Below are 14,438 nucleotides of genomic sequence, written 5' to 3'. Positions count from 1 at the left end.
GTGACTAAGGGAATTTCATGTGCTGATTGTATTAGTTATGGGGTATCTGAATATCACTGAGGCAAGGAGGGTAGGATTTCTTTGACTCTCTTAGACTAGTCAGAGTTCATTCAGAAAACTGATAGAGTCAGCCTGTCTTGGAAAGCAAGGCAGCTAAATGAAGAAGAAGGGGTAAAATGAATGGGAAGCAACCACAATAGTCATTGTGAAGGTCAGTGTTATTTCTTGTTTGAATTTTCCCCTGTGCATTTTTTACTGAGTTCCTGCAAGAGCCTAAGATGTGTTTTTCTTCTAGTGAGAATTTTTAGTATAAAATGACTTAGTAGCCTGGCAAGGGGAGACAAAAAGAAAACTTACTATCCCATTTTTTCCTTTTTTTTCTATAAGACTCTAATGATTTTTTTTTTTTTTTTAACAGACTAATAGGGATGCCAAAGGAAAAATATGATCCTCCAGATCCTCGCAAAATTTATACCATCATGTCAGCAGAGGAGGTAGCCAATGGGAAAAAATCTCACTGGGCAGAATTAGAAATCTCGGGTGAGTAGAACCTGAAGCATTTTATTCATGATATAATAGTAATAATGAACACAGTTTTATTGTTAAATTTATTTCTTTGTTGTACATTTTTAATTAGATGAACTAACCAGGAAAATACAGGTATAAAACACAGGGATACTAATACTTAATTTATGTTTTATCTATAGCTAAGTATATTTGTTTATATCCTATCTTTTGAGATTAATACCTTGAGCCAGAGTTGGCATCTGGAATTGAAGACATTGAAAGTAGTTTCTAAGTAAAATTAGGTTTTTTTGATTTAATAGATTTTGTTTTGGCTATTGCAGAGTAATTATGTTTGCAATTGAAATCTTTGCCATCCTCCTATCTTTCCAGTGTTGGCAGAGTAGTTGGAAATCTAGAAGCTATCTGTTTATTCTAACAAATGTAGAGCTGTGTTATGTGACCTTAAATATTTAGGATTTGGTAAAATTAAATATGATTCCCAAAGACTTATATTTCCTGTCTGATAATGGGAAATATAAGACAAACAACTGAAGGATATTCTACAAAATACCTAATGAGTAGTCCTCAAAATTGTCAAGGTCAGAAAAACAAGGAAAGACTGAGAAACTATCATAGACCAGAAGAGACTAAGGAGACAGATTGACTAAATGCCAAGTGGTATCTTGAATTGACTCTTGGAACATAAAAGTGTAAAAATAGGTAAAATCTAAATTAAATTAATAGTAGTGTACCAGTGTTAGTTCCTAGTTTTGACAAATGTACCATGCTAATACAAGAAGCTAATAGTAGGGGAAATTGGATGAGGGGTATAAAAGAACTCTGTATTATCTTGGTAACTTTTCTGTATATCTAAAATTATTACAAAAAAATATTACAGTCAGAAGTTGATTAAAAATTGAATATGATACTGTTTTTCTTTTATGAATTGATACAATATTGATTATAAACTATAGTTTTTTTCCCCAGTAGGCTTTCATTTGGAACCCACGTTATAGTGTCAATAGCAAGAATTACCTCTACATTTAACTAAAAAGATAACAGCGTAGATAGGTAATCAGAAGAAGAAATGTGAGCAAATCCTATTAGATTAACCTAGGGTTTCTCAAGTTGGTAGTGCTGATCCTTAGGGCCAGACAATCCTTTGTGGTTCAGGACTGTTGTGCACTGTAGGGTGTTTAGCGGCATTCCTGGCTTCTACCCACTAGATGCCAGCAGCACTCCTTTATTTTTGAAAACCAGAAATGTCTCCAGATTGCCAAAGTACCTTGGGAAGCAAAATTGCCCATGGTTGTGAAACCATTCCATTAAACCCCAGGTAAAACTGAAGTAAGTTTCTCTTGAAAACTTTGTTTTCCTATTAAAATGCAAAATCATAGTTGGCATTTTAAACCTGATTATAGATAGCATGAAGGAACCTGTGATAGAAAGAACCCTGGACAGAAGATCTAAGTTTGAGTTTACTGCTCAATAGCTACATGAAAAGTAACATTTTTCTTTTGAGATTTTGTGTCCTCTCTACCTTCCACTGTTTTTAAAATCAAAATCGTTTAAAAAGTGATACAAAATTAAAATACTATTTTACCTTTTCAAGTTTATAAAATCATTTAATATAAATTATTAAGATAATATCACATTTTGTAAAAGCTGAGGCTGGGTTATATGCCCAGTCTTATATAGCTAATAAATGGCAAAAATCAGGACTCTGAACCATATCTTCTGACTTTCTAGTATGTGTTCCACGATAGCTCTAAGCTGATTTTGTAAAACTTAATGGTTGACTATTTCCTTGAGTATGTTTATTTAATGGAAAATGTTAAACCAGAGTTAATGTATAATTGTAACATCAGAAAGCTGGGGAAGGATGTCTCTTTGGGGGGGGTATTAAATGGTTTTCCTGGTGGTTAATCTAAGGTTGGTTCTGTATCATAGTAACTATTATTTGTTTAAGTTTATAGACCAGTCCAGGCCCTAGAAATGGGTAAACCTTGCATTGTTAATTTTTTATGGACGATATGAGAAATAGTTTTGTTAGGACTATGACTCAAAAATAAATTCATGTTTGTTCTACCACAAAATCTCAATTCAGCTCATGCTTTTTCATTGAGACCATATGATCACCCAGATTCCACGAGTCTTCTCATTATGCCACATCTCATTTAATATCATGGAAGGTCTGTGAGAAAGAATGGTTGTCAGGTGAAAGTGGCTGGAAATTAAAGAAGGGTCAAGTGTGTTTGGAAGCAGTCCAATGGCTTTAAATATAAAATTAAAATGTCAAAGATACAATATCTGTATATATTGGAAGGCTCTTCTGCTACTTTTTAGTTCTTGTAGTTCAGCCTTTGTCTTGGGCCTAGAGTTTAATGCTTCAATATTTTGCCTTTTAGGTAGAGTGCGGAGCTTAAGTTCATCACTTTGGTCTTTGACACATTTGACAGCGCTGCACCTAAATGACAATTTACTTAGTCGCATTCCACCTGATATTGCCAAGCTTCATAATCTGGTTTACCTGGATCTGTCATCCAATAAACTCAGAAGTTTACCAGCAGAACTAGGAAACATGGTGTCTCTCAGGTGAGGAAATATAGATATGACTCAGAATATGAAATTTACTAGACAAGAAAATTATGGGATGTTACTAATTTTACAGTAGGATTTCAATATGTGTTTCCAAGATCAAATGATATAAATTGTTTAAGCCTTTAAATTTGAAGGTTTCTAGCTAGAAGTGAGGTGTGTTTTTTTTTTTTTGTGACAGAGAAAGGGACAGATAGGGACAGGCAGGAAGGAAGAGAGATGAGAAGCATCAATTCTTCAGTGCAGCACCTTAGTCGTTCATTGACTGCTTTCTCATATGTGCCTTGACTGGGGGCTCCAGTAGAGCCAGTGACCCTGTGCTCAAGATGGTAAGCCCGCACTCAAGCGGGATGAGCCTGTGCTCAAGCTGGTGACCTCGGGGTTTTGAACCTAGGTCTTCTGAGTCCCAGTCTGACACTGTGTCCACTGCGCCATCGCCTGGTCAGGCTAGAAGTGAATTTTTATTACCAAGTTTTTTTGACAGAATTTAGATGGGGTAGAGCTAAACTTTAGGCTCAAGTATATGACCATAAGACTAATCAGAAATAATTGGGAAAATATAACGTGCTTATTATAAAACTTAGAAACATCACTGTTTTATATAACAACATTTATATTACAACTTGTTAAGGAAATTTAACACCTGATAAATGGATTTATTTCTAGTCCTTCAGGGTTCTTTATTAATGTCTTTATAGGAGAAAATTTTGTAGAAATCTTAAGACCTTGTATTATAAACATTCCCAATACAAACAAGGATTGCCTTTTTTGATTGTTTATATCCTGAGTAGTAATTTTTTTTTCTTTTTTGTGACAGAGAGAGGGACAGATAGGAACAGACAGACAGGAAAAGAGAGAGATGAGAAGCATCAGTTTTTCATTGCAGTATCTTAGTTGTTCATTGATTGCTTTCTCATATGTGCCTTGATCTGGGGGCTATAGCAGAGTGAGTGAGTGATCCCTTGCTCAAGCCAGTGACCTTGGGCTTAAGCCAGAAACCTTCGGGCTTAAGCCAGTTACCATGGGGTCATGTCTATGATCCCACACTCAAGCCAGTGACCCTGCACTCAAGCTGATGAGCCCGTGCTCAAGCTGGCGACCTCGGGATTTTGAACCTGGTTCCTCTGCATCCCAGTCTGATGCTCTGTCCACTACGCCACCACCTGGTCAGGCTCTGAGTAGTAATTTAAGATATTTTTTGTCATATGTTTAAAGTTAAACATACTATTTTAAAATGTTGTTTCTTACCATCCCATTACAGTATGTTTTTGTTGGTTTTCTTTCTTTGACAGAGAGAGACAGAGAGAAGGACAGATAGGGACAGACAGGTAGGGAGAGAGATGAGAAGCATAAATTCTTTGTTGCGGCACCTTAGTTGTTCATTGATTACTTTCTCATATGTGCCTTGACCGGGGGGCTACAGCAGAGCGAGTGACCCCTTTCTCAAGCCAGTGACCTTGGGCTCAAGCCAGCGACCTTTGGGCTCAAGCCAGTGACCATGGGGTCATGTCCTTGATCCCACGCTCAAGCCAGTGACCCCGTGCTCAAGCCAGGTGAGTCCGTGCTCAAGCTGGATGAGCCTGCGCTCAAGCCGGTGACCTTGGGGCTTTGAACGTGGGTCCTCTACGTCCCAGTTCTGACACTCCATCCCCTGTGCCACAGCCTGGTCAAGCGGTTTTCTATTTTTTAAAATACTTTTAGTCATCTAATGAGAGGGCTGTTTATTTTTTCTATAGTTTATGCATAATTTTACAATCATACAGTCAGACCGTATCTATGCTTTCATATTATTTATACTATCCTATATTTTACTTTTAATGTTTATGTTCTGTCAGTGACTGTTTATCATAGTATCTTTATTTTTATTTTTTATTGATTTTAGAGAGAGAGGAAGGGGAAGGAGAGAGAGAGAGAAACATCAGTTTATTGTTCCACTTATTTATGCATTTATTGGTTGATACTTGTATGTGTTCTGACTCAGGATCAAGCCTATAACCTTGGTGTATCAGAACGATACTCTAACTAGCTGAGCACCTGGTCAGGGCTTATCATAGTATTTTGATGTGGATTGTAGTTGTAATCACTTATAAAAGTTGATACAGGACCTGGCTGGTTTGCTCAGTGGTAGAGCATCAGCCCAGCGTGTAGCTGTCCCGGGTTAGATTCCAGTTCAGGGGTCAGGGCACACAGTTGAGAAGTGACTGTCTGCTTCTCTATCCCTCTCCCTGCCCCCCCCCCACCATAGTTATGGTTCAGTTGGTTCGAGTGTAGTGGCCGGGGAGCTGAGGATGGCTCTGTGGCGGCTCCGCCTCAGATGCTAAAAATAACTTGGTTGTAAGCATGGCCCCAGATGGACAAAGAGCATCATCAGCCCCAGATAGGGCTTGCCTGGTGGATCCCTGTTGGGGTGCATGCGGGAGTCTGTTTCTATTTCCTCTCCTCTCACATGGAAAAAGAAGAAAAAAAATTGATACAAATGATTGGTTATTAGTTATAGTTAAATCCTGAACTTTGAAAAAAATATCTACTTTTTCCTATGAATTAGACTAGGTTCAAGGATATCTGTTTCTTTGGGCACTAAGGATATCTGTCACTCTGATCTGATAGGCATTTGGATGAGAGAGAAAAGAGAGTGGATTTAGCTTGAAAATGATATACAATTCCTACACTTTTAATAATCTGATAGAGAATGAGTAAATTATAGAAGCACTGTTAAAAGTTGTGGCAGTTACACATTCTGTAGTACTTTAATATTACACAACAGTTTTAGATAAGTATATAGAAATGTGCCTTGAATGCAAACATCAGTCACTGTATTTTAGAAGGAAGGTTAAGAAAATAATTGTAGATATTAATAAACCTTGATAAATTCAACTAAAACAGAAAAAACTTTTTTTTTTTTTTTTTTTTAAAACAGGGAATTGCTTTTAAATAACAATATGTTACGGGTTTTGCCTTATGAACTTGGTCGGCTCTTCCAGCTACAAACTCTAGGTTTGAAAGGTGAGTGTTTTTATTTTTTTTTATTTTAAATGTAGCATTACGCTCAGTATTGAGGTACTCTGAGCCTTTTAAAGACCATTTAAGTTAAAATATAGATCAGGTTTTAGTGTTATTTTGAAAATGTGACTATACTTTCTCTTGAAAGAAAAATGGTTCTTTCGTATTGAATTGAGCTTCAGGATTTCAACGTGCTGCCATGATTTTAACAAACTTTTGTGGGGAAATGTTTTGTTTTTATATTTTACCTTTAATTTTTTTATAAAACTAATATTTCTTAGAAGAAATGAAATTTAATGGGGTCAGTTTGATCAATAAGAGTACATAGGCTTCAGGTCAACATCTCTATAGCATTTAAGCTGTTGATTGTGTTGTGTGCCCATCACCCAAAATCAGATCATTTTCCATCACCATATATTTGTTCTTCTTTACTCTCCTCCCCATACCCTTCCTCCTGGTAATTACTTCACTTTTTATCTATGTCCATGAGTCTCAGTTTTATATCCCACCTATGTGTGAAATCATATAGTTCTTAGCTTTTTCTGATTTACTTATTTCACTCAGTATAATGTTCTCAAGGTCCATCCATGTTATCAAAAATGGCAATAGATCATCATTTCTTAGGGCTGAGTAGTATTCCATTGTATATGTGTACCACATCTTCTTTGTCCAATCCTCTGTCGAGGGACAGTTTGGTTGTTTCCAGGTCTTGGGCACTGTGAATAATGCTGCAATGAACATGGGGGCACATGTGTCTTTATGTACCAATGTTTTTGAGTTTTCGGGGTAGATACCCAGTACAGGGATTGCTGAGTAATGGTAGTTTTATTTTTAAGTTTTTGAGGAACCACCATACTTTTTTCCATAATGGTATTACTGATTTGCATTCCCACCAGCAATGAATTGAGGGTTCCTTTTTCTCTACAGCCCCTCCAACACTTATTACCTTTTTGATAATAGCCAATCTAATAGTGTGAGGTGGTATCTCATTGTAGTTTTGATTTGCATTTCTCTAATAGCTAGTGAAGATGAACATTTTTTCATATATCTGTTGGCCATTTGTATGTCTTCTTGGAAGAAGTGTCTGTTCAGGTCCTCTCCCCATTTTTTACTTGGATTGTTTGCTGCTGAGCTTTTGAGTTCTTCATATATTTTGGATATTAACCCTGTAACAGAGCTATTGTTTGCAAATATCATCTCCCATTTGGTTGGCTATTTGTTTTGTCTGTTTCTTTTGTTTTGCAGAAGTTTTTTAGTTTGATATAGTCCCATTTATTTTCACCTTTACTTACTTTGCCTTTGGGGTCAAATTCTTAAATTGTTCTCTATGGCCAAGGTCCATGGGTTTAGTACCTATGTTTTCTTCTATGTAATTTATTGTTTCAGATCTTATGTTTAGGTCTTTTTTTTTTTTTTTTTTTTTTTTCTGAAGCTAGAAATGGGGAGAGACAGTCAGACAGATTCCCGCATGCGCCCGACCAGGATCCACCTAGCACGCCCACCGGGGGGCAATGCTCTGCCCCTCCGGGGCGTCGCTCTGTCGCAACCAGAGCCACTCTAGCGCCTGGGGCAGAGGCCAAGTAGCCATCCCCAGCACCCGGGCCATCTTTGCTCCAATGGAGCCTCGCTGCGGGAGGGGAAGAGAGAGTCAGAGAGGAAGGAAGAGGGGGAGGGGTGGAGAAGCAGATGAGCGCTTCTCCTGTGTGCCCTGGCCGGGAATCGAACCCGGGACCTCTGCACGCCAGGCCGACGCTCTACCACTGAGCCAACCGGCCAGGGCCATGTGTAGGTCTTTGATCCATTTTGAATTAATTTTTGTGCAGTAAAAACTGTAGTCAAGTTTCATTCTTTTGCTTCTGGCTTTTCAATTTTCCCAAAACCATTTATTGAAGAGGCTTTCTTTCCTCCATTGTGTGTTTTTGGCTCCTTTGTTGAAGGTGATTTGTCTATAGATGACACGTGGTTTTATTTCTGGGCTCTCAATTCTGTTCCATTGCTCTGTATGTCTGTTTTTTCTGCCAATACCATGATGTTTTGATTATTACGGTTCTATAGTATAATTTGAAGTCAGGTAGTGTGATACATTCAGTTTCATTTTTCTCAGGATTTATTTGGCTATTTGGGTTTTTTTTTTCTTTTTTTTTTTTTTCTTCCATTTTTCTGAAGCTGGAAACAGGGAGAGACAGTCAGACAGACTCCCGCATGCGCCCGACCGGGATCCACCCGGCACGCCCACCAGGGGCGACGCTCTGCCCACCAGGGGGCGATGCTCTGCCCATCCTGGGCGTCGCCATGTTGCGACCAGAGCCACTCTAGCACCTGGGGGAGAGGCCACAGAGCCATCCCCAGCGCCCGGGCCATCCTTGCTCCAATGGAGCCTTGTCTGCGGGAGGGGAAGAGAGAGACAGAGAGGAAAGCGCGGCGGAGGGGTGGAGAAGCAAATGGGCGCTTCTCCTGTGTGCCCTGGCCGGGAATCGAACCCTGGGTCCTCCGCACGCTAGGCCGATGCTCTACCGCTGAGCCAACCGACTAGGGCCTATTTGGGGTTTTTTATGATTCCATACTAACCTGGTGATTTTTTGTTCTATTTCTTTAGAAAATGACCTTGGGATTTTAATGAGTGTTGCATTAAATTTATATACTATATTACTTTGGGTTATATGGCCATTTTAACTATGTTGATTCTTCCAAATCATTCACTTGAAAAATTTTTCCATTTCATTGTGTTTTTTTTTCTTTCAATATGCTTTGTAGTTTTCAGTATATAGGTCCTTCACATCCTTTGTTAAGTTTATTCCTAGATATTTTATTTTTTTGTTGTTGTTGCGATTGTAAAAGGAATTTTTTTCAGTTTATTTTCTGAAGTTTTATTGTTAGCATAGAGGAAAGCAGTAAATTTGTGTATATTGATTTTATATTCTGTGACTTTACTGTATTAGCTTTTTGTTCCTAATAGCATTTTGGTGGAGCCTTTGGGGTTTTCTTTATACAGGATCATGTCATCTGCAAAAAGTGATAGATACCTTTACTTTTTCCCCAATATTGATACCTTTTCTTTCTTTCCCTTGCCTGATTGCTCTAGTTAAGACTTCTAGTACCATGTTGAATAAGAGTGGAGAGAGAGGTACTTTCCTTCTATATCCATTTTACTGAGTGTTTTAAACAAATGGATATTGTATCTTATCAAATGCCTTTTTTTACATCTATTGATATAATCGTATGATTTTTGTTCTTTGTTTTGTTGGTATGTTGTATTATTACGTTGGTTGATTTATATATGTTGAACCATTCTGTGTTCCTGGAATGAATCCTACTTGATCATGATATATTATTTTTTAAATGTATTGTTGTATTCAATTTGCTAATATTTTGTTTAGAATTTTTGCATCTGTATTTGTAAAGGATATTGGTCTGTAGTTTTCTTTTTTTGTGTTATCCTTGCCAGGTTTTGGTAATCAGGGTTATGTTGGCCTCATAAAATGTGTTAGGGACACATCTGTGTAAGTCTTTGAGAAGGATAGGTACCAAATCATCTATGAAAGTTTGGTAGAATTAACTAGTGTAGCCACCTGGTCTTGGACCTTTAAGTAGATTTATGATAGTTGTTTCTATTTTCTCCCTGCTTATGGGTTAATTTAGGTTTTCCACTTCTTTGTGACTCAGTCTAAGAATATTGTATAGTTCTAGGACCTTATCCATTTAGAAGAAGCATTTCAAATTAACACCATTTTTTTTCTGTTGTCTTTTTCTTATTTTTTTTTTTAAGAATGGTTTTAAATAGAGTAAACCTTAACCTTAGCTGGACTTGTCAGGTACTACTAGAGTGTATAAAACAACATTGACATATTATATGATTATAAGAGGGAAAACATTGTAACAGTAAATATGAACTATACCCAATCAGTATAACTATTCTAAATAAAATGTATTAATCCAAAATACTTGCTCTTCTCATAATCTTATCTTAATTAGTTTGGAATGAAAGTCATACTCAATTTATGTAAAGACTGAAATTTGTATAATTTTCTCTTTTGGCATAGCATAACAAGAGGGGTTTATTCTGAATTCAGAGGACGAAAGTCACATATACTGTATTTGTTAAACATTTTATTCTGTGCTCATCAGGAAAGAACATAAATCACAGCCATATAAAGTATACATTTTCATGTATTTTATTTTCCTCCTTCAATGATTATTTTAGTGTTCATGAACATGTTTTGTTTGCATTTGCTTATGTCATGTAGTGGAGCATTAAAAATAAAACTTGAGTAAGAGTAGAAAGAATCCTGACATTCTTGGTTGAAATGGCAGAAATGGTATTAGGATTCCTTCACAGTTAACTCTTTGTAAATTGGATAATTATATGAATGGTTAAGTGTTATGTTTTTAATTTCTCTGTATGATTTTTTTAAAAATGATGTGTGAAATGAAAAAATATTTTCTTGAGAACACGATGCACGTGAAATTTAACTGTTGGGATATTTTACCTGATTATGTATATGCTGTATCTTATTTTTATAAATATAGTTGGAACCGCCATCCAGCTAGACTTGGAGTGGAGGCAGGTCTGTTTCTTTCTAAAAATAATGAATGGTTGTCATTTTTTATAACCTTAGATTCACAATTCACACTTTTATACTAGGGATAATCTATTATTTTTGTCTCTAAGAATACTATTGTTTCTTTTAACATCAATCAGAACAACTGTTTTTCTCCTAATATTGTTGATAGAGAATACAGCAATGATAAATGAATAATTTACTGTTGAACACAGTGGACTACCCTTTTTACTGCATTTAACATTCTTGAAAAAGCATGTGTATGTGTATCATATATCTTACTCCTTCATAACTCTGATGCTATTTCATCATCCCCCCCCCCAATTTTATATTAAGTATCAACTGAATGACTTATTCTGAATATTTATTATTCTCTTACTCTTCCTTTTTATTTTACTGGTTAAAACGTTAGTTGTCTAAACTATTGTAGCCTTTATCTGCAGGGGATACATTCCAAGACCCCCCCCTGCCCCAGTGGATGCCTGAAACCAATGATGTTACCAAACCCTATACTGTATATATTGTTTTTTACCTATGCATGCATATCTGTGCTAAAGTTTAATTTATAAATTAAGCATAGTAAGAGATTAACAATAACTAACAATAAAATAGAACAACTATAAAAGTACTGCAATGGAAGTTACGTAAATGTGGTCTTCTCAAAGTATTTTATTGTACTATACTCACTTTTTCACTTAAAGGAAGCACTTTATGGCTTCTCTTGAGCACATCTGAATTGCAAGGCACACTACTCTTGTGTGTTGGGGACATTTTTAAAGTAAAATATAGGCTACTCGAACGCAAGCACTGTGATACCTCAGCAGTTGATGTAATAAATGAGACTACTGCTAACATACAGGTATTGTATGCACTGTGGATGTACTGGACAAAGGGATGATTCACAATCTGGATGGGATGGTGTCAGACATCATCATGCTACTTAGAATGGCATGCAATTTAACACTTTATGAATTGCATATTTCTAGAATTTTCCCTTTCATATTTTTGGGCCTCAGTTGACCAGCGTGTCACTGGAGGTGTAATAAGAAAGGGACTACTCTACTATACTGTCTTTTGTCTGACCTTTGATCCTAATGCCTTTTTGTCTGCTGATTTACTGTTAAAAATCTCCTTAGACCTCTAGTCTTTTAGATGAGGCACCAGCTCTGCTTTGCTAACTTTTTTTTTCTTTTCTTTAAGAGAGAGAGAGAGAAAGACAGGAAGGGAGAGAGCTGAGAAGTATCAACCCATAGTTGTGTCACTTTACTCATTGACTGCTTCTCATATGTGACAGGGGTGGGGGGGAGGAACTCAAGCCGAGCCATTGACCTTTGGGCTCAAGCCAGTGACAGTGGGATCATGTCAGTGATCCCTCAAGTTGACAACCTTATGCCCAAGCTGGGAAGCTTGCACTCAAGCCAGATGAGCCCATGTTTAAGCTGGTGACCTCGGAGTTTTGAATCTGGGACCTCAGTGTCACAGGTCGATGCTCTGTCTTCTCTGGCACCACTAGTCAGGTTCTGCCTTGCTAACTAACTCAGCTTTGTTCATGCCTATAGATCAACTCCTTTTCATTAAATTTTAGTTTGTTCTATGGTATAGGTAAATACCTATATGTGACCCTTTTCTCTTCTATGAGAGTCTATTTTTCTGGCAGTGCCACTTTCTGTGCAGGTGGTCCAGTACAGAAGATCAAAGACCTTTTAGAAATGAAAGAAAACCATAGCTCTTTCTGCCTTCTTTGAAAAGTCAAAGAAGAAGGAAAACAGGATTGGTTTTATAAAGCAATTGAAGGAATAAAATGCCTCTAAAGAATGGTGTAGCTTTATATCCTTGGGAAGGTAGAACTTGAAATAATTTTTAAATTAGTTTTAATAGCCACATAGTGGCACGTTGTGTTCATAAAAGGAGAGGGAGTGGAGTGGAACATTTAAAAAATATATATGTAAAAGAAAGAAGAATGAACTTGTGAGATTCCATTTTGTCTTTTTTTTTTAAAAAAAGACTATATTCATTTTCGACAGGAGAGAGAGAGAGAGAGAATGAGAGAGAGAGAGAGAGAGAGAAGGGAGGAGCAGGTAACATCAACTCCCATATATGCCTTGACCAGGCAAGCCCAGGGTTTTGAACCGGCGACCTCAGCATTCCAGGTCGATGCTTTATCCACTGCGCCACCACAGGTCAGGCCCCATTTTGTCTTAAAACTAAAAAAAGGAGTGTCTTTTTTCTGTTTCCTTGTTTGCCACTAGCATACAGGTATCAAAACCAAAATTTTGATAATGATTTTGATTATCTTGGCTTCCTAAGCTAATTTTTAGAAATTTTGATAATGATTTGATTATCTTGGCCCAGTAAGCTAATTTTCAGAAATTCTATTTTGAAATTCAAGGAATATGTATGAAGGGTAGGGTATTCGAGGAATTAGTTTGAGAAGGCCAATTTAAAAACTACAGACATGGCTAGTCCAGTAATTTGGAAGTGTTCTCTTAAGTCACTTAAAAGAAAAATCTAAAGTGTATTAATTTTATGGAAGAAAAGGTGTAAAACCAGTTCTTACACAGTTATTTTAAATAATTTAGAATTCATATCCTAACGTGTTAGTACTTTTTCTGGCATTCGGTTGAGTTGTCCTCAGTTCATAAAAGTTTTAGAACTTCAATAATTGTTAAAATTTCTAGGTTTATTCAAGAGTTATTGCCTTTTTCTTTTTTTTTTTTTTTTTTTTTGTATTTTTCTGAAGTGAGAAGTGAGGAGGCAGACAGACAGACTCTCGCATGTGCCTGACTGGGATCCATCCGGCATGCCCACTAGGGGCGATGCTCTGCCCATCTGGGCCATTGCTCTGATTGCGACTGGAGCCATTCTAGTGCCTGAGGCAGAGGCCATGGAGCCATCCTCAGCACCTGGGCCAACTATGCTCCAATGGAGCCTTGGCTGTGGGAGGGGAAGAGAGCAATAGAGAGAAAGGAGAGGGGGAAGGGTGGAAAAGCAGATAGGTGCTTATCCTATGTGCCCTGGCTGGGAATTAAACCCGGGACTTCTACACGCCAGGCCAACGCTCTGCCTACCACTGAGCCGTCTGGCCAGGGTAAGAGTTATTTCTTTTAAAACAAAATGCTGTGGCAATAGAAGATTCTTTTATTTGTAAAACTTTTTAACAACATACGTTTTTTTAATTTAATTTTTTTAATTCATTTTTAGAGAGGAGAGAGAGAGAGAGACAGAGAGAGACAGAGAGAGAGAGAGGAGAGAGAGAAGGGGGGAGGAGCTGGAAGCATCAACTCCCATATGTGCCTTGACCAGGCAAGCCCAGGGTTTCAAACTGGCAACCTCAGCATTTCCAGGTCGACGCTTTATCCACTGCGCCACCACAGGTCAGGCAACAACATACATTTTTAAAGGAAATAATAAAATGAATAACTATACACTTATTACCTAACATTCTCAGTACCTTTTTAAAAATGCACTTCAAAAATCTAATTGTTAGCCCTGACTAGTTGGCTCAGTGGATAGAGCATTGGCTTGGCATGTGAATATCCTGGGTTCGATCCCTGTCAGGGCACACACGAGAAGTGACCATTTGCTTCTCTCTATTCCTTCTTTCCGTTTTCCCCTCCCTCTCTTCATTCTCTTTCTTTTCCCTTCTCACAACCACTGGCTAGATTCATTTCTAGAGTCAGTTCCAGGCACTAAGGATAGCTTTGTTGGTCTGAGTGTCGGTCTCAGGTGCTGAGGATAGGTGGATTGATTTGAGCATTGGTCACAGATGCGGTT

At 37.5% G+C, this 14,438-nt stretch overlaps 1 protein-coding gene across 3 annotated transcripts in view; it reads left to right on the top strand.

Moving 5' to 3' along the window:
• The window catches only part of CNOT6L (CCR4-NOT transcription complex subunit 6 like), a 128,297-nt gene that overhangs the window by 32,437 nt on the left and 81,422 nt on the right, over positions 1-14,438 (top strand). For all 3 annotated transcript variants that reach the window (XM_066386957.1, XM_066386956.1, XM_066386958.1), the window contains exons 2-4: positions 419-540; positions 2,916-3,102; positions 6,023-6,108. In XM_066386957.1, coding sequence (XP_066243054.1) covers positions 429-540; positions 2,916-3,102; positions 6,023-6,108 — 385 coding nt within the window. In that variant the 5' untranslated portion in view covers positions 419-428. The remainder of the gene's footprint in view (positions 1-418; positions 541-2,915; positions 3,103-6,022; positions 6,109-14,438) is intronic.

The sequence above is a fragment of the Saccopteryx leptura genome, chromosome 5 (assembly GCF_036850995.1).
Source record: "Saccopteryx leptura isolate mSacLep1 chromosome 5, mSacLep1_pri_phased_curated, whole genome shotgun sequence".
Taxonomy (NCBI): Eukaryota; Metazoa; Chordata; class Mammalia; order Chiroptera; family Emballonuridae; genus Saccopteryx; species Saccopteryx leptura.
This window is presented reverse-complemented; position numbering and strand designations above follow the sequence as displayed.